Raw genomic sequence first — 18,909 nt, forward strand, 5'->3', positions numbered from 1 at the left:
TGTGCAGAGTATGACCCAGTTACAGTCTGGATTTGGCAGGTTAAGAGCAGCTTGAGCAAGCTGGTGAATTGGGTAGATAGGGGTTCCCGTGGTAAGTCTGTGAACACTTTATCCACAACAGCTACTCCGGTTAGAGAGCAGACGGACACAGGGTGGCAGTTTGTCACTTTATAATTGTAGTGGAATATTCACTGGAGAACAGAACTTCGTATAGGGCAGATATGTATTATATAGAGACTGGTATTTCTTCATGAATGCAATCTCTATATCTGAAGGAGTAATTTACACAGTCACCGCACTGAATGTTCTCACTCATTCTCTCGTGGTCTCTTAGGACCCCTACCTGTCTGATAAGATGCCTGATAATTATCCATTGAGGACCATGGACTACTTAAACAATGCCTGACTAAATCAATGAAGTTCCATCCATCCATCCATTTTCTATACCCGCTTATTCCTTAACCAGGGTCCCAGGGATCTGCTGGAGCCTATCCCAGCTCTCTTTGGGTGAAAGGCAGGGGTACACCCTGGACAGGTCACCAGTCCATCACAGGGCCACATAGAGACAAACAACCTCACACACTCACACTCACTCCTATGGGCAATTTAGAGTCACCAGTCAACCTGACATACATGTTTTTGGACGGTGGGGGGAAACTGGAGTACACGGAGTAAACCCACACAAGCACAGGGAGAACATGCAAACTCCACACAGAATGGGATGGGACGGGAACGGGATGTGAACGGGATGCGAACCCACAAACGAAGTCATATTAATAATTATAACAGTAGCAGTAAGGAATTTACAACACTATTATGAAGTGGATATGATGTATATACAGATATTTGTTGGTACAAGGCCATTAGGTCATCCCATCCAGTTAATACATCACCACCTTGTTATATGAGTATTTGCCACGATAACATATGGGGGACAAAGAGACTGAACATGTTCTTCATGTATTCAATGATGCTAATACCAGGACTAACACAATTGCTAATCTACCCAGGGCCTCAAGGACAGAATACTGATCAAATCAAATTGGACAATTTTCTGCTAACAAGTTTAGGACTTGAATTAGGATGGTGAGCAGGGAAGAGAGAAACAGAGAGATAACACATTAGCAGGCACAAGGCAGGCAGATGGAGAGTAAAAAAGAAAAGTGATTTAATTTAGCTGTCGTGTTGTTACAGCCCAGCCACCAGGGAAAAGCCCTTTTCAATTTCTTTGTCTCTTTTGATCAAACTGTCAGTGTGAGTGGGATGGTGAGTTGCTGTGTGAGATGACAGGAGTTTAGACACAATCAAACGACACTCACTCCTGCTCTTGGAAAGGGGAATGTACAAAAGTTGCTAACTCACTGTTGCTTCATGACTTCTGATAACACAATCAAGGGTTGGGAAGGTATGTGACTAGAGAAGGAAGGATGTATAACGGCTTTCTTCTTCTCCCTTGGTGTCAGCACCACATTTAGTCCAGTCCATGAGTGTAAATGCATGTGTGTGTATGCGCTGTTCTCTTAAACATGGTTGCTTGCCACTTACCAATGGAGCAGATTTTGTTTAGAGAATGCACAACCATATCGCAGATGTTCATAAATTTTCAGGAAAAAAAGTGTGTGTGGCCTGTCTGTTGTCTCTGACAAGAGCTGCCATTACAATAACAGCAAATATCCTACCTGGTCAGGTTATACTTAGCTTTGCGGATATTACTTTTCCTTTTCCTTTTGAAAAAAGCTTCCACAGCAGGGTTGGGAGAAATAATGTGAAAAATTAAATGTCAAACAATACCAAGAAAGGACACTGGCAATCTGTCACCTCTATTTTAGGGAGGTTTTATGTTGTGTTTTGTACTTTAAGTAAGCCAGCTAGAAAATCATCTGTAGATATCATAATGTGTCTCCTGATCATGGATTTATTTGTAAAAACTGAACTGAGATGAGCGCTTGCAGGCAGGAGTACTTAAACGTGACTCCAATTCCTTATCTTCTCTATCTTCACTGGTGTCATTGTATAACATTTGACCTGCATCGAGATTTAGGAAGCCTTATTTACCTTATGGTACCATAAGTGTTCAGCAAGAAAGGCCTTAGCATGAACACAGTGAACACAACATATCCCTCTTTGTCCACTGACCTAAATCAGAAGGCATAGCTAAAAATCAAGCTGTGAGGTGGTAAAGGCTGGTAAACAGCTATTTACTCAACCAGAACAATGGGATCCTACATTAACCCAAATTTTTTCTGCCAAATTTTCAATAATTTTGGATATTTTACATAAAATATTTCTGTGGTTGTATGGATTTCTCACTGTATAACCAGTGTAAACAGGACAGGGCTCAGCTGGGACTCAGTTATTTTCAAGCACCAATCAGAGTTTAGCAACATTTCAATTAAAATGTGATGACACTTGGGGGTGTTTGCTTATATTACCAGCACTAATGAAATCTGATCCAAATCCACACATACCTCATGAAGCAGTGTAGTTTTTCAAGCTTCTGACTACACTCTCATTTAATAGTAACTTATAATATTTTTTTTCCCAAACTTTAACTTTGATTATTGCTTTGTAGTCATAACATGAATTTCTAAAGAGGAATACTTTAGATTTGAAATCAGCTTTCAAGGGTCTCTAAAGGGGATTCAGGGGTATCTATGACATTAGACATTGTACCAAAAATGGCTTCACAGAACATGACCAACAATCTTAAATATCAGATGTTGTGATCAGCTTGAGAGCTATCGATCCATCCACTGAGGAATATAGGAATATAGGTCAGGATATAAATTGACTGCTCTATCTTCACAGATATGAGAATTTGACTGAACTGAAATCAAATAATGCAGTAATTAATTACAATAGTGGACTTACCTTCTAGGGGGCAGTAGCGAGTGACTTTCTCAGGCATTAGCGCCCCTTCCTTGTGTCTGCAGAACACCTCAGCGATCTGTTGCCGGCACTCCTTGCTCTTGGCTCTGGAGAGAGCTGAAATGGCTTCCTTCCCACTGATCTCGCACTTAGGTGGCTGGTCATAGGTCACCTCCAGTGGTGCTGCTGTCGCCTGCCTCCTGTGGGGGTGCTGATGTCTGTGCTGTGACTGGGTTTGTTGGGCCTGTGAGGCACGGTAGTGCTGCTGCGACACTCCCGCAACACCTGGGCCACCTGGGTAGGACGCATTGTTGCTGACCACCAGAGACTGGTGGCCTACAGGCAATACTTCGTTTGAACTGCGGCCCAGGCTGGGAGAGTTCTGGGCATGGGCCTTCTCCTGCAGATGCTCCTGCTGCTGCTTGCTGCTAGTGGCCCTGACGGGCTGCCGGTGTGGCTGCGAGCGTGCACCAAAGTTACTATTGTCTATGTTCTCAAAGTCTTTGGGCACAGAGTTCTCATTGTTGCTGTCGACTCTACTTTTCTCTTTTGGCCGGTGGGAGTAATATCCATCCTGCAGCAAGGAGTGAGGAGAGGAAGGAAAAGACAAGGGAAGTCATGGGTAAACATAGGGGAGGGAGGAAAGAGTAGGAAGGTGGACACAAACAAGAAAAACAAGATCAGAATTGAGTGAGCATGGTGCATATCAAATGTCGGATTAACAATCAATGTAGCATGTATGAGTGGGCAGTGCTGCATTGAACCGTGAGGCATGAAATGAAGTAGCAATGCATTGAGAGTGAGGACTACAAGGTGCAACCTAACTAGAGGTGATGCAGGGTTGGAGGCTGTACCGCTCTGTGCCATCATTAGATTAGCCCTGGTTTCAATTAAATTCTCCTGCAAATGGGCCCAGCACTCTGTAAACAAATTACCAAGAAAGGATAAAAGGCCAGCATACAACTGTGAGTTTGTGTGTGTTTTTATGGGTGTGCATGCATGCCTACAGTTCCTTTTTCACTGGAGGCACATGAGAATGCGGTGAAATTGCAGCGGTGTGGTGAGTGACTGGAAAAGCTGCACTTGTGTCTGCATGTATGAGATAGTGTATGTGCGTGAACGTCTGAATGTACAATTTCCTTATCTTTCCAGTAGAACAGGCTGAAAGCGAGGGAGGGGCAGAGAGGAGAGCAGAAAAAGGAAAAAGGGTAATGAGTGAAAGTAGGGAGTGCTGACACGAGACATGAGTTCCTAAGAAGCGCTGGCTTGTTCCGGTGAAATGTGCCGCGATGCATCAAATGAAAAACTAAAAATGCTGCCTTCGCTGCCACACCACTGTTGCACAACTTGCGAGACACACAAGAGAAGAGGCGGAGTGGTGAGAATGAGGGGGGAACGAAATGACAAACAGCAGCCGAGAAAAGATAGAGCTCACAACAACAGGGTTCCCTGTTGTGTTTCTCAATTTACAAGAGACTGAAAAGAGGACAGAAAAGGGGGAGGAAGCTAAGTGGAGATGTGAGACAGAAGGAAAGCAGGAGAGGTGAGAAACACGAGGGAAGCAGTGAAGATGCTGTGCATGGTGAGCCAGGCGCTCAGCATTGAAATGTCTTTCCCTTAAAGTCAGGCCTGTTATCAGCCCATCAACCTTCCTTTTCTGCAAACACCTTGCACTGGCACAATTACAAAGGTGGCTAGATGACACACTTTCACACTTAGAGACAGGAAGGAGATGATATTATAGAAGTGAAACAAGAAACAAAAACTGAATAGAGTACAGGGTGAAGATTCTCACTGTGAGCTCCTTCTAAGCTGCTTCCCTGGCAGAGGTCTGATTCTCACATGGGCTATGTTTTAAGCTTTCTGCCTCTTCTGCCCTCTCACTTGGACTTTGCTCGCCTCTTTCCCCCCTCTCTCCTTCTCTTCACACTTCTCTTCACACATCCCAATTCCACCCATCTGCTCTGCGCCTTTCACCTCTCATCCCTTCTGCTCCACATCTTACTCCCTTTCTCTCATCATCCATTCCCTGTTTCACATCTCTCACACCCCCTTCCCCCCTCGCTTTATTCTCAACCTCATCTCTGCTCCTGCCTGTCATAACCTCTCCCCTTCTTCTCACCTCCTTGTCTTTCGCTACTTTCTTCACCCTGCCAGTTTAAACACACTGTGTTGTCTGAATGGCAGAACCTGCTAATCCCGTGTGTAACAGCTGCTTAGGCCAGTGATCACCTAAAAAAGAAATCCTTACTTGCCGAGTTTCAAAGGGAATGCTTTAGGAAACTAATCCACGCAGTGCAACTTACTGGATGTTTGCAGAGGTAAAATGACTTTGTGCATTCATGATTTTGTGTGTACAGTGTGTGTGCTCTTTTTCTTTTTAGCTGTTCATTTAAGCTAAAAAAAAAAAAAAAAAAAAAAAAAAACACTTTGAAACCCAAAGTAGAGGCAGCATGTGTTTGCCCTGGAGAAACGGATACTCCTGCTCTGAGCTCCACTGCTGGAGTCATGCAAAGTTGCGGGACATGGTTAAATTGCCCAAGTGGGCATGTGGGAAAAAAAAACAACAGCACCAGAATGTCCCTCAACTCATTTTAATGGAGCAAATTTGCTTTATTTACAGCAGACAGGTAACCTAGCTGAAACAGCTGTCGACTCATTTATTACTCCTGCTCGCTATGAATTTAAAAAAAAAAAAAATCAGAATAATTGGTTAAATGAGTTTTGTTGAAATATCAGGCTTATTAATGAAATTATAGGCAAAACACCTTCGTGCTGAGAGTTAGATGAGAAGATTGATGTCAGTCTAATGTATGTTCAGTAAATATTCATATTTATTGAGATGAGACTGGTATCTTCTCATCTAACTCTCTGGAAGAAAGCAAATAAACATATTTCATATTTCATAAACTGGGGGCCTATTTCCATTTTAGCTCCCAGGAAAACAAGCAGTGGTGCTACATCACAAACCAAAGGCCATGGACTTAATGAGCGAGACGATTAAATCTAGTAATTAAATTGATAATGAGACAAAATGCATCAAGATCCATCTGATTCAGCTCAGCAGGTGACAGTGACTGACTGGTCACATTGCAGGTTTGTTTTTCAGTAATTAATCACAGTAGCTCATTACAATTTTAGAAGGAAAAAAAAGAAAAAGGGTTTTTACAAGTAGGGAAGTCAAACAGCCCAGTGAGTGTCAAATAAACACTTTGAAACTGAAAGATAAGAATTTGAGCAACAAATATTTGGGAAATTGTGTCTGATAAGTGTCTTATCGATACTTATTAGACTGCTAAAGTTGTTCTTGATAAATATTTTTATTAACCCACTCATTAACTGTGATTAATCACAACAGCATGAGACTACTGCATTTAAAACAACTTTTTTTTGAGTGCACCTTGTGTGGCTATAATTTAATTTCCTTGGGGAAAAACCAAAAAGCAACACAAGGATGATTTTTTGCTTTGTTGCAATTGAATTGACACGGATCAGAGTGAGGCGAGGTTAGCCCTACGTGGTGCTGAAGTGGAAATGGGTAGTATTTGTAAGCTGGCACTGAGGAGATTCCTCCAGATAAACAATCTCCACACTCAGCCCCCTCCTCCTCCCTTCCCTCCTGTGAGCAAAGGACTCCAGTTGCTGTGTTGCTCCTTAATCTCAGAGACCAGTGGGGGACAGAATTAATAGCAGTGGCAGCCACTGGAGATAGGGGCGGCGCTGGACTGCAGATGGGCCTGGGAGCTGGGGGTAGCAATCGATTGTTGCAGTGGGATATGTTTTCTACAGCCTGGGAGTGTCGGTGAGTCCAAGCCAGGATTGTCTGGCATGTGTTGTGCTGGCTGCGCGTGCGCACACACACACACACACACATACAAACACACACACACACACACACACACACACACACACACACACACACACACACAGTGAGCTCTGCTGAGGAGTGAGGAAAAAGCAGAAGGGGTAAACGTTAATATCATCCATCACTGGTAGGTACATTTAGAGAGAAGCCTGTGGGGCTGGGAGTTTCAGCACCCCCTCTGGGAATGGTTCAGTCCATTTCTCAACACAGAGCTGGCTGTTCCCACTTTCCCTCATTTCCTCTTCCACAGGGGGAAATATTTCACCTGTCCCTTTTCTCTCTCTCTCTCTCTCTCTCTCCTGCTCTTTTTCTCTCCATTCTGCCTAATCTCCTGTGTATTAGAGGAAAAAAGTGCACATATCTCTCGCTCAGCACCTGTCCAGCCTTCACCAGTCTCCTCCTCCACCTCCTCCCCTGGCCCACGTGCCATCCCTCGCTCTAGGAAGGAAAGCAGTTCATCTCCCCACCACCTTCCCTCTTCCCTAATGCCATCATTTAGTGTTGCAGTCCCATGGTAGATATGACAGATAAAAAGGTAGCAGCACGCACTGTGTCAGTTTTACCCCCTTTAAGCATCTGCGTGTGCCAGTAGTGTGCACTCTGTCATCACAAGGTGGTGTATAGACAGCATGCAGACGCATAGTCGCACAAGGTACATAAACATATAGGCGAGTTTGTTAAGGAATACTGTGATGTGTGTGTGTAGGTGGGTGTTGAGTCGCCTCAGCAGCGTGCAGGCCAGGTTCTGTTACGACCTGCCTGCCATGTGGCTAACGAGCTCAGATTAATTACCTGGACTGAATCCCTGCAATACTCTGAGCAAGATGTGGCGTCTGGCATGACACAGGAGACTGATACACCGACAGACTTTAGATCACAGCTGCTCTAGGACCTCAGGACACCTCGAGGAGAAATGAGCCAGGGTAGAGCTGGGATGACGTAAATCATTAGTAACCTCTTAGAAGTTGTACTTATCTCAGCTTATCAGCTGAAGGTTTTGGGGGCAAGAGCAGCTGTTCTTTTCTACGTTGTTAGAGTCACAGTTAAGGTATCAAACACTCTTATTCAGAAAGATTTATCAAGTACAGCAAAGTAGGCTGAGCCTCAGTTCAGTTCAATAAGAAGCAGCCTACATAAAGATATCAAAGCACTGAAACTGTCTAATCTGACAATAAGAACAATCGTGCTTGAACCACAAATAAATACAAAGATGAGTCACAGAGACATATTTTTGATGCGTCAGTTAAGTGACTTTCACAAGATATACAATGCTTCAGTTCACTATGTAGGGTTTTCATGGTATTCCGTGTTTTAGTTGTGAATATTTTGTTGCTGCTACCTTTCTATTTCTTCCTCTCCCTTCGATCAATCCCATCAATCCCTATCTTTTTCAGAGACTAAATCTGGAGGAATGCTGGTCCCATGTAATGTAACTGTGTATGTGTCAGTGGCAGCTCAGAATGATCAGTCCAGGTTTGGTATGCACAGAAGTCTCTAGTTGTGTGCCCTGAAACTAGCCCCTGAGCAAAAGTGGTGAAAAGGGATTTCATCTTTGTGTGTGTGTGTGTGTGTGTGTGTGTGTGTATGTGTGTGTGTAAGTGGGTTACAAACAACTAGAAGAGACAGGCAGTGATGAGAGCTGAAAACAACAGTTTTCAATTTGGTAAACAAAATTAGGAGAAAGGATGCATTATCTGAAAACTAAAAATATATATAAAAAATGTATCTTTGTTCAAGGAAGATTTTCAATAAGACAGAATGATTGTAATCATCCTCTAGATGCTGACGAAAAAAATCTGAAAGATCTGATCCAAGGAAGAAAAGATCAAAGTCTTCCAGAGACTGTGATCCTGGGGTTGAGACTCGTGGGTATATGCTAAGACAAGAGGGCAGAGGTGAATTCACAAACTGCTGTTGAATTTTTACAGTTTTGTGATGGACAGTCTTGTGTTGTAATTGTGTGGCTTCACCGACTGTATCTGCGTGCACGGATTTTAACTGTGAAAGGAGAGAAAAAACACAAACCTCCCCACTCGTGAGCACAGTCAAAAAGGTCAGAACGCAGTTCCTCTTCCTCAACAAAGTAATGTTTTGTAACACAGTAATTATCTGCAGGAAAACACAGAGATACATAAGAAGAAATGTATCAACTGTGGGAGATTCTCTAAGGAGTTTCCACAAGGCCACAGTGGAATCAGAAAATACTTTTGCTTCGCTCCTAATATGCTTTAAACCCACACCCAAGTTATATAGGCTATTAGACTAAGTCTGAAAACTGTGTTGGTGTGTTCAGACTGTACTTTTCCCGTATCTTCTCAAAATTTACAGGCCAATATAAAAGTACATATTGTGTCTATTTTACACTGGAACATGTTATATATATTCAACATTAGCTAAATCTATTTTTGCTAATGAATGGACATTTTGTAGACTGAAGTCTGAACTGGTTTTTGGTTAAAGCCATTATCAACAGATAACACAGTCTGCATAATACCAAGTAGCATACTGATATCATGTTACAGATCTTTAAGAAGATTAAAGCAATAGATCAACGTAGTTCAGCAGCTCTGTGCCCCTGCCTCACAGTCTCTACACTAAGTCCATTGCCTGCTGGCTCTTGTTTCATATTCAACATACTCCTGAGAGCAGTCTCAATCTTCTCATCTAACTCTCTGCAAGAAACCAAATAAGACTATTTCCCCAAATGACAAACTATTCCTATAAAGTCTAGGGGTTGCAAATTGTATGATTTTAAGAATTTGTGCATGGCAGCTAATCCAAATGCATTGCATAGGTAAGGAAAAATATCTCTAAATCTATCTATATATCTATCTATAAAAGTCAAAATAAAATACAGTAAAGCTTTGGTTCAGGATAATAAAACAGGTTTATGGGAACCTTCTCTCCTTTCCAGGCAGTTTGAGAAATACTTTATGACTATCTTTTGCGTCCAGTCTTTCAGGTGTTCATTGCTACCTCCTTACATGTTCCACACATCCACATATCTGTTTAATTGCCTTTTTCTTTAATAACAAAACATCTTTTGTTTTTTGTGGCCACCAATGAACTTTGATACATTAACATTCTACACCAATGGTATTTCCCATCAAAATCCTTACCCTTCGCTGTTTTGAACATCTGAAATCCAGGAATTCAAGCTAAATCATCTATTACACTTACTACAAGTCACAGTGGATAAGAGCATCAGATAAATACTTGAAATGTAAATGAGTCACTTAATGGGCATAATTAAATTTAGAATCTGCTCACTGTTGTGGAAATGAACTCAACTAAGGGCTATAGTGAAAAAATAGGAAAACACTGAAAATGTGTTCATATCAAGATTATTTTGTTCTGGAACCTTTCCCCTAAATTGGATTAAGGAGGGATAGAGCTGAGAAATGCCCTCAAATAACCTTAAAGATTTATTCAGAGCACACACTAATAACAAGAAAATTCACAGCAAAAACAATGTTAGAGCTAAAAATCCCCAAAGCATGTGGCAAAAGTGAGGCTGGCCTGCATGAGCCTCACGAGGTTTGGTTCCCCCTCTCCTCTTAAAAATCTTTACTCGGCATCCTAGCAGCTTACATAGATGGATTACTCAGCACACACACACACACACACACACACATACAAAGACCCCAGGATAAATGTGACTTGCACTAAAACAGTTTCCTTCAGTTACTGTGTCTATGTGTGTGTGTGTGTGTGTGTGTGTGTGTGTGTGTGTGTGTGCACCGTAGGGCGTGTGTACTAGGAGCTGAGGATAAGTGAGTCTTGAAACTCAGGAGTGTGTATGTGTACTTTGTATTTTTACCTTTGTGAAGGCCAGTTTGAGCATAATACTATCAGTATGAGGACATTCTGAGAAAGCGAGCGAGGGGAAAATTTGAGTCAGGTTAAGGATAGGGTTAGGAAAAGAGCTGGGGTTAGACGCTTAGCTGATTCATAAGAATCTTAATTGCTAATTGTTAATCCATTACATAGAAACATATTCATAGTAGCATGAAATCTGTTTTTATGAATGTTAACTTGTGTGCCAAAATAGCTTAACATGGCTAATATACTGTATATCGATGTCTAACTGTGGTGAGATATAGAGTGCATTATTTTCTTTTTTGCTATTATAGGCAGTAAATACAATGCAAACGTTACTACTGTGCAACTCTGCAGCTTAGTGACGACACAAAATGATAATGATTCATAGGTATTCAGAGTTTCACCTCACCGCTCACTGTTAAATGTGTATAATGTAGAAAGCTGTAGATTAGTGAACACGAGTGATTTTGACTACAGGGTTTGCTTATGCTGACATTGGTATTTCCACAATAAATGGCTACAATTCCTCTTATGGAAATTATTTTTTAAAGAAAATATGACACTTCAGGTCACTTTTATTTTTTAATATATTATTTCTGACCAAGGTCAAGCACAGTTCTGATAGAACTGTTGCAATCAAAAAACCTCATCGATTACAATCTGAGGTTTGCAACTCAATACAGTGCCCACAATACAGTGCGGAAATATTTCTCTGTAACCTCATTACTACTGCAGTCAATGTCCTTTTGTAGAGTACAGTGAAATGATATATACCCACTCAAGCCTTCAAAAACATATTTTCTTCTCGACACCATTTTCTGTTGTCTGTCTTCCTCTGCTTCCCTGCGGGGAGACCCTGGGCATTTCCAGATGACAACAAAAATCTAAATCATACGGCTTACATACAGTATATTAGGTCTATATGTCTCAAGGGCATGAATGCCCTTTAACAAGCCATGAGAAGATATTGGCAATTCTGCTACAATGTCCTTTACCCCCTCCTCTCCTTTATACCGGCTTCTTATTTTCCTCTGTGAATAAAGCCAGAACTTTACATCTCCGGCTCTGAATAGAGCCCATCAGGCGATTTCTGAGCCATACCTCACAAGGGCATGAAAAAGCCTCCGCCCCCCCATCCTCTCCTCTCTGCACACCTCCCTGTTCAGCCATGAAATGACACCCCTATTTAATCAATTGTGAATCATGAAATTTTGCACAAGAGACCCCTTTTCTTTGCACTTGACAGTGATTGAACTGCACAGCCATGCAATTCCATTCAGCGAGCGACGAGAAGGAAGGAGAGCGGGGGGATGGGCTGCATCTCTGTGCAGCGCATGTGTGTGCGTGTGTGAGATGAAGGCGATTTTCCTGTGACATCATGGGCCTCTGCTGAATGGCACAGAAACTTAGGGTCCTTTCTGACACCACATGGTTGGACGCCACAGTAGGATCCTACAGCTGATCTATAGGGGTGCAGAGGTTTGTATTTGTATGAGCGTATATGTGCTCTTCACAAACTTTTTACTGTGGCGCCAAAAGGGGCAGGGGTTAAGAATAACAGAGACAGAAGAAAAAAGGGGGCTGTGAGAAGGATTACAAGTAGATGAGGGTAGAGGAAACGTAGAAAGATAAAGACCAGGAGAAAAACTATAAAAGTAAAGAGGAATAAAGGAGAACAACAAAGAGAGAGAGAAGGGGAGAAGAAACCCCTGACAGGATAGGGCCCCTTATCCCCTTTCTTTCTTCTGCATTAATGGACTTGTGGGAACTGCATGTGAATGTATGATGTAAGGTCTTTACTGAGTGTGTAAGAATCTCATTGCTGAGATTCCAGGCATCTGTGTGACATAGCGGTGACACAGCATGACCCCAGTGTGACCCAGAAGCAGAGGTCGCAGTGGGCCAGCTCTTTCACGTCATGGCTAAACTGAAAATGACAAGCTCTGGTTGTAGGATGAATAAAAAATACGGTGCATGTCTCTTTGCATGTGCACGTTTCACTCTTGTGCCCTTGTGTGACTACAGCATGCTAATGAGTTGCAAATCACTTCACAGTGGTGAGGGCTTTTGGTTTCATTTCCACAATAGCAGGACAAGCCACCAGAAGCCCATTGTTGTGTAACACACAAAATACAGAGAAGTGAAAAAAAAAAAAAAATCCATGATGACCAATTAAAACATTTTGATACAAGTATTTTAGTTTCATCTCATGACTGAACAAACCAGCTATCAGACTAGCAGCAGGGCTCTGGGAAAGGCGTTTGTCATTTGGGTCGCCATTTTGGGCCAGTCCTCTTTCCCAGAGAATTAATCCTAATGACTTTGTGATCCCCTGACCTTTCCTCTAGCTCTGCTATGACATTTGTGTTTTGGAGTAAAATGTCTCTACAACTTGGGTGAATTGCCATGAAATGCGGTACAGACTTTTAGGTTCAGTTTTGGATAAATTATGATAAGTTTGGTGACACATAAACTTTTCCTCTAGTTCCATCATCAGATGAGCTTGTCCAATACTGTGATTTATGAGCAAATGCTAGACATTTCATCTAATTAGAGCCTCACATTGGTGATAATGTGCATTGGAGCCAAATTCTAAATTAAACTCTGCTTATTAACAGACAACCATATGGTAAGAGCACAAGACTTTCACTTCTGTGCATCGCAAAAATAGAAAAAATGCGATGCATACATTGGCAAACCTGCAAAAAAAATTAGTCACTTGTTTCTTTTACCATGGCCTTTCCACCAAATGAACAAAGTTACTGATGAGGGTTGTACAATATTGTTAAAATAACCTGAACAACATAACCCTTTGAGGGTGGATCAATGAAATGGCAATTTAATGCTGCATTATTTCACAGAATGACATAATGTCACAAACCCATGTCAGGTATAAGACAATTCTGCCTGATGTCAGAAAACAAAAACAAAAAAAATCTGGAAAAAATTACCTTATTATTAAAACTAATACCAGTCCAGCTTTAATTTGTTTTGGTGCATTTCCTATTATATCTCTGCTGCCATGGGAACATAAAGAACCTTTAAATTACATTTATTATGTTTCAGTTTCCTGGTGACTCAGCTGCACCACATACATCATAACATCAGCTCAAATGAGGCTCATGACTTGTCACACATCTCTCTATCTCCTCTGAGGTGTCAAAAAGAATTTGGCTGTGGAACAGAACACCACCTGACTACATCAGGCACAGGCAATAACAAGATACATTTTTTTGTGGGAACACAATTTCGCAAATGACAGAAATTGTCAGTGACCTGTGTCACTCAAATAGCAGGAGAAGAGCAGGCGAACTGTGCACAGAGGTTAGGACCCTATCTGCTTTGTTTACACCTGTAGAGGAAATTAATTCCTGTGCTCTGCTAGACTGATGCTGTGCTGAAAAACAAGATGAAAGCACAGGGAAGAGACAATGTTAATCACCTGAGGCTTATGTGTGTAAGCTTGAGCCTGTCCAATGATACCAACTGCCTAGACAGCTGCAAGTTACTTAGAAGGCTACAGGTCACAAACAGCCAGAGTCAAGAGCACACAGAAAAGAAAAACAATTCCTTAGATTTGATGAAACTCTAAAGGAGAAGGAAAAGACTATTAAGTTTCTGTGTGATTCTGTGCTGAGCTTCTGTGATTAGACTGAGAGCTCAGCATGTGTGACTGAATCATCAACACAGCTGAGTTTGGCTGATATACAGGACTGGAGTGTGTGTCTGTGAGGCGTTAGGTGATAGCAAGACCATAGGCCCCCCCAGTGTACATAATGCACACTGAGTCACAGCATATTATACTTTCTGCACAAACAGATGAGTGCAAAAGGTTATTTATTGTGTTTTCATCTGCTCTAGATTTCTACTTTTTCAGACGTGCTGGTATCATTTTTGAATGCACACCAACAATGTGGCTCACACAAGTTATGAATGTCAATAGAGGTGTGACGCATTTGAGTGAATGTAACAATTCATTTGTGGCCCAATCATAAGACTAGGTGGAGGCTGAGCCTGCCCAAAAATGGTTTGACCGATGGACATGTCAGGTTAAAGGTTTTCATGAATAGTTTGGTCTCCTACTTGGATGTTATTTTGCTAATAGAGAGGGACAGCTAAGAGACCAAACCGAAGAGACAGTAGAAACTTCCAGTTACGCAGTATACTGACAAGTGCAAGCAGCGCTCCCACTTCCCCGAGCTTGATAGTTGCTTCTCTCATCGGTGTGTTTTGGTGCCAAGTGCAGTTTGTATGGTGCACAGGTGGGAGGAGAGCAACAAACAGGAGGAAGGTTTATTCAGATGCAGCAGTGCAAAGTGAGTTGCACTGCCAGTTGTTGCTTAAAATGTACTTAAAACAAACAGTAACACTCTGACCAATAATTGGCAGAGGGGAAATTACAGTAAACCAGGCACTTAACATAGTGACCTGGTGATAGCCTTATTTAAAGGCACCAAGCCTGGACAAGTTCCACAGAGGTGCCAGGTATGCATAAATACATGAATCACTATGGCCTAACTGTGGATCTCTCTGGGGTCCCACTTAATGCCTAAGGGGATATTTTCAGTCAGGTCACAGTGTTTTAATCATTTCTTGTCTCAGACAGAAACAGCTCAGGTTGTGTTACAGTAATCAGTACTAGCCTGTGGAGACAGTTGTTGGTTTGGTATCCGCTGAGAGAAGTGGGGGTGAAAATCTGTCAGTACAAATGTTTACTGAAGCAGAAATACACAAAAAAATTACTTTTCAAAAAGTGTGAATGGTCCAGTTGTTGCATTTACATTTGCTTAATGCCTTTTGCATGCTGAGCAGTTAAACATTTGTCTTGGGTATAATTTTCCAAATGATTATAATCAATTTATTTGGAAGTCACATCATGTGGTCATATTACAAATTCACATAACAAATGACTTTTCTCCAAGCAGCTGTGCACTCTTGTTTGTTTATGCAGTGAGGCACATGTCCAGTCATGCTTGGCCACCAAAGAATAAAAAAGTACACTCCTATAAATAATCTACAGTTTGAGAGGACTGTAAAAAGTCCCAGGTGTCAAATCTAAGTCACAAAAGTCTACGGCGTTATCTGTCCGATGGAATGACAGGGAGATAAAGATCAGAGCAAAAAGGGAACGCAATGGGAGAGGGAGAAAGTGAAGGTGAGGAGTTAAGCACCTCAGCTAGCAATAACGGGAGGAGAGACGACTGATACAATCTTTTGGTCTGACACCCAGATCATTAAAACTTCTAAATGATTCAAGGCACCACTGTCCAGCACAGCAGAAAGACTTTAAGTTGTTTTTATTGTTTTTGAGGACCTCAAATGGACTCTTTAGGCCCTATGTAACACAATTATTTCCTCTATTGCAATAATTAGGAAAATATCAGTAGGCATAATTATGAAAAGAATTACTGGTTCTTTTCATAATCTTGTTTAGAAAAATATTACCTTGCTGCTACTCCCTGCTTAACCCTAGTATTAATTTTGGCACCAGTTTTCAAAACATTGCTGTGATCACACTTCTGTCACTCATGTTATTCACAGGTCTATCACTAACAAGGTACTGCTAGATTCCAAACAGTGTAAAGTTTTGCATTTCTCTACCACAATTTATTACATTCCATCTAATAACTGACATCCTGACAATGTATGCAAAACCAGAAATGTCAGCCTCAAATCAGCATGGTCCATCCTCTGGGGACCATGACTGTTTATACAACTTTTCATGCCAACCCAACCAATACAAATATTTTTCTCTGGACAAAAGTACTGGACTGAGTGACTGACATTGACAGTGCCAGCCCTCTTGACGTGCTGCTGGCATGACAAGTTTGCTTGCATTTGTTGTTTTATGCAGGTGAATACAGCACTAAATGGGAACATCCTTTCTCTCACCACTCTGCAATGACTGTAGAGGAACAGAACCACATCTGAGCTGCATCTCCTTTCTCTATAATGACTCTTAATCTCCTGGCAACCGACTGGCTTTTTCCATCCATCCATCCATCCATTATCTATACCTGCTTATTCCTAACCAGGGTCACAGGGATCTGCTGGAGCCTATCCCAGCTCTCTTTGGGTGGAAGTACAGTACTCCAGGTCCACCCTGGACAGGTCACCAGTCCATCACAGGGCCACATAGAGACAAACAACCTCACACACTCACACTCACTCCTATGGGCAATTTAGAGTCACCAATCAACCTGACATACATGTTTTTGGACTGTGGGAGGAAACCAGAGTACCTGGAGAAAACCCACACAAGCACAGGGAGAACATGCAAACTCCACACAGTCACAAACCCACGACCTTCTTGCTGTGAGGCAACAGTGCTAACCACTCATCCACCGTGCTGCAACTGGCTTCTTAGTCATGTCAAACCATGACTGGGTAAAGTGGATTGTCTTCATTAACCAGTGAGTCACATGTTAATTTTAACTCTTGTCTGACCAGGTAAGATTATGAACATAGTCTTATTGTGGGGAGGCAGATATATTGACAATGAAAACATGCTGCTGGACAAAGAAGGACAGGACTGATAATATCTAGAAAATGTAGCAGTGCCTCATTTTCACCATAATATCTAGTCTTGCTTGATGTAACCAAAAATCAATCCGTTGAATTCAGGTGCTATTTCAACCTAACTGTGGATTTAAAACATGAAAACACCTTTCAACAATCATTTACAAGCAAACATGTGCTGGAAAACAAAAAGTTCTTCTCTTCTCAGTGTTGACTTTCCATTGCTAATCCCACTTTAGAACAGCAGGGAGTTTCTCTAAAATCCCACCCAACCATTTAATGCTGACATCAAAAGCCATTTGTTGCCAGCAAGGCTGCCGGACCAGGCCGCACCCAAAACAAGCTGCAACTCAATCTGGTCAAATTACAACGTTCACCCCCCCCTTCTATCCCCAAAGGGCACGTTAATATCCCCTCCACCACCTGGCTGGCATCAAAGCCCAGAAATCCAGTGCTAAGCAGGGAGAGACATCAGCAACTTTTTTTGCTTTCATTTCCTTCTCCTCAGCAGGGATGCACAGAGACATGCCAAGGCCACAGTTCAGTGTGAAAGAAAGAAAGACTGGGGTAGACAGGGAGCCACTAATACCTGTAATTTGTACACAGATTGAGGAGAGAAGAGACAAAGAACAATACTGCTCATTCAGTTGACAGCACATTTAAGAACATGTGTGCGTTTGTCTTCATGTGTGTGTGTAATTAGCAGAAGGACTGGCTGTGTCTCGCTTGGCTCCAGGTTTACTGGACACTATGAATCCTTCTCCTCTTCCTTCATTCCCCCTCCCTCCCAGCTTCCATCTCTAAGCTGCAGATGTGCATTTTGGCACAACAACAAACACTCACAGCACTGGACAGATGTTTCCATGTATACACACATGTGCATACTGATAAATGCAGATGAATATGGGATGTAAAACAGCACTGAATGTGATCCACTGCTCATAAAATTACACACAGTAGGAACACACATGCTGTTTCTCTTCACTGTCTCTGCTCCAGTCTCATCTGCTGGCCTTGTATGGCCTTTACACACCCACCATATGCTAACTGCTAGAAGAAAGCTGTAATTTGTAAATGATTTAACCTTTTAATAGAGAAAAGATGAGGTTGGCTACAGTTGAGTCCCTCTGGATGTAAAATGAGAAAAGAAAACAAGGATTGGAGCTGTGATTTAGACATCATTTAATTGTACTGTCCAATTATCTATGTGGTTCATGTACTGAAGTGATTTGTCTGTTGTGTATGTGTGTCTTGTTGGTGAATTCTTATTTGAGGATAAATGTGTGTGCATGTAAGGGTGTGTGTGTGTGTGTGTGTGGTTTTCAAAACAAGCTGGTGCCAAGACTTAGCTGATAGGCTAATTAAGCTCACCACAGGGAATAAATGTTTCCTCTCTGCCTGCTATTTGTCACACCTGGCACGGAAATGTCACTAGAAGACGAAACACACACACACACACACACACACACAGTGGGAGAAGTGCTGAGGTGACAGAGCTTCTGTGTCAAACTAAACAGAAAAAACAAGAGGTGAACAGAAAAAGGAAAATTAAACAAGACCCAGACGAAAAAGAGAGAGAATTGTGCAAATGAGGAAAATGTATTTAAAAATACTAGTGAGAGGACATCTATCAAATATCAGGCATGGTTTAATGAAAACAGAACAAGTGTATGTTTCCATCAATGACAGTTGAAGTGAATAATACCGAGGACATCAAAGTATTACATAATTTTAAAAAAAACCTCACAAATCATGGCATTTCATCACTATTAATCTTCAAAAATATGGGGAAGTGGGAGTCTGAATTTGGGAAGTTGTTACAGTCAAAATTGCCA

General features: G+C 41.8%; 1 protein-coding gene across 1 annotated transcript in view; it reads right to left on the minus strand.

Moving 5' to 3' along the window:
• The window catches only part of xylt1 (xylosyltransferase I), a 73,315-nt gene that overhangs the window by 32,957 nt on the left and 21,449 nt on the right, over positions 1–18,909 (minus strand). The window contains exon 2 of the mRNA XM_026304309.1: positions 2,872–3,442. Coding sequence (XP_026160094.1) covers positions 2,872–3,442 — 571 coding nt within the window. The remainder of the gene's footprint in view (positions 1–2,871; positions 3,443–18,909) is intronic.

Source organism: Mastacembelus armatus, chromosome 1 (genome assembly GCF_900324485.2).
Source record: "Mastacembelus armatus chromosome 1, fMasArm1.2, whole genome shotgun sequence".
NCBI lineage: Eukaryota > Metazoa > Chordata > Actinopteri > Synbranchiformes > Mastacembelidae > Mastacembelus > Mastacembelus armatus.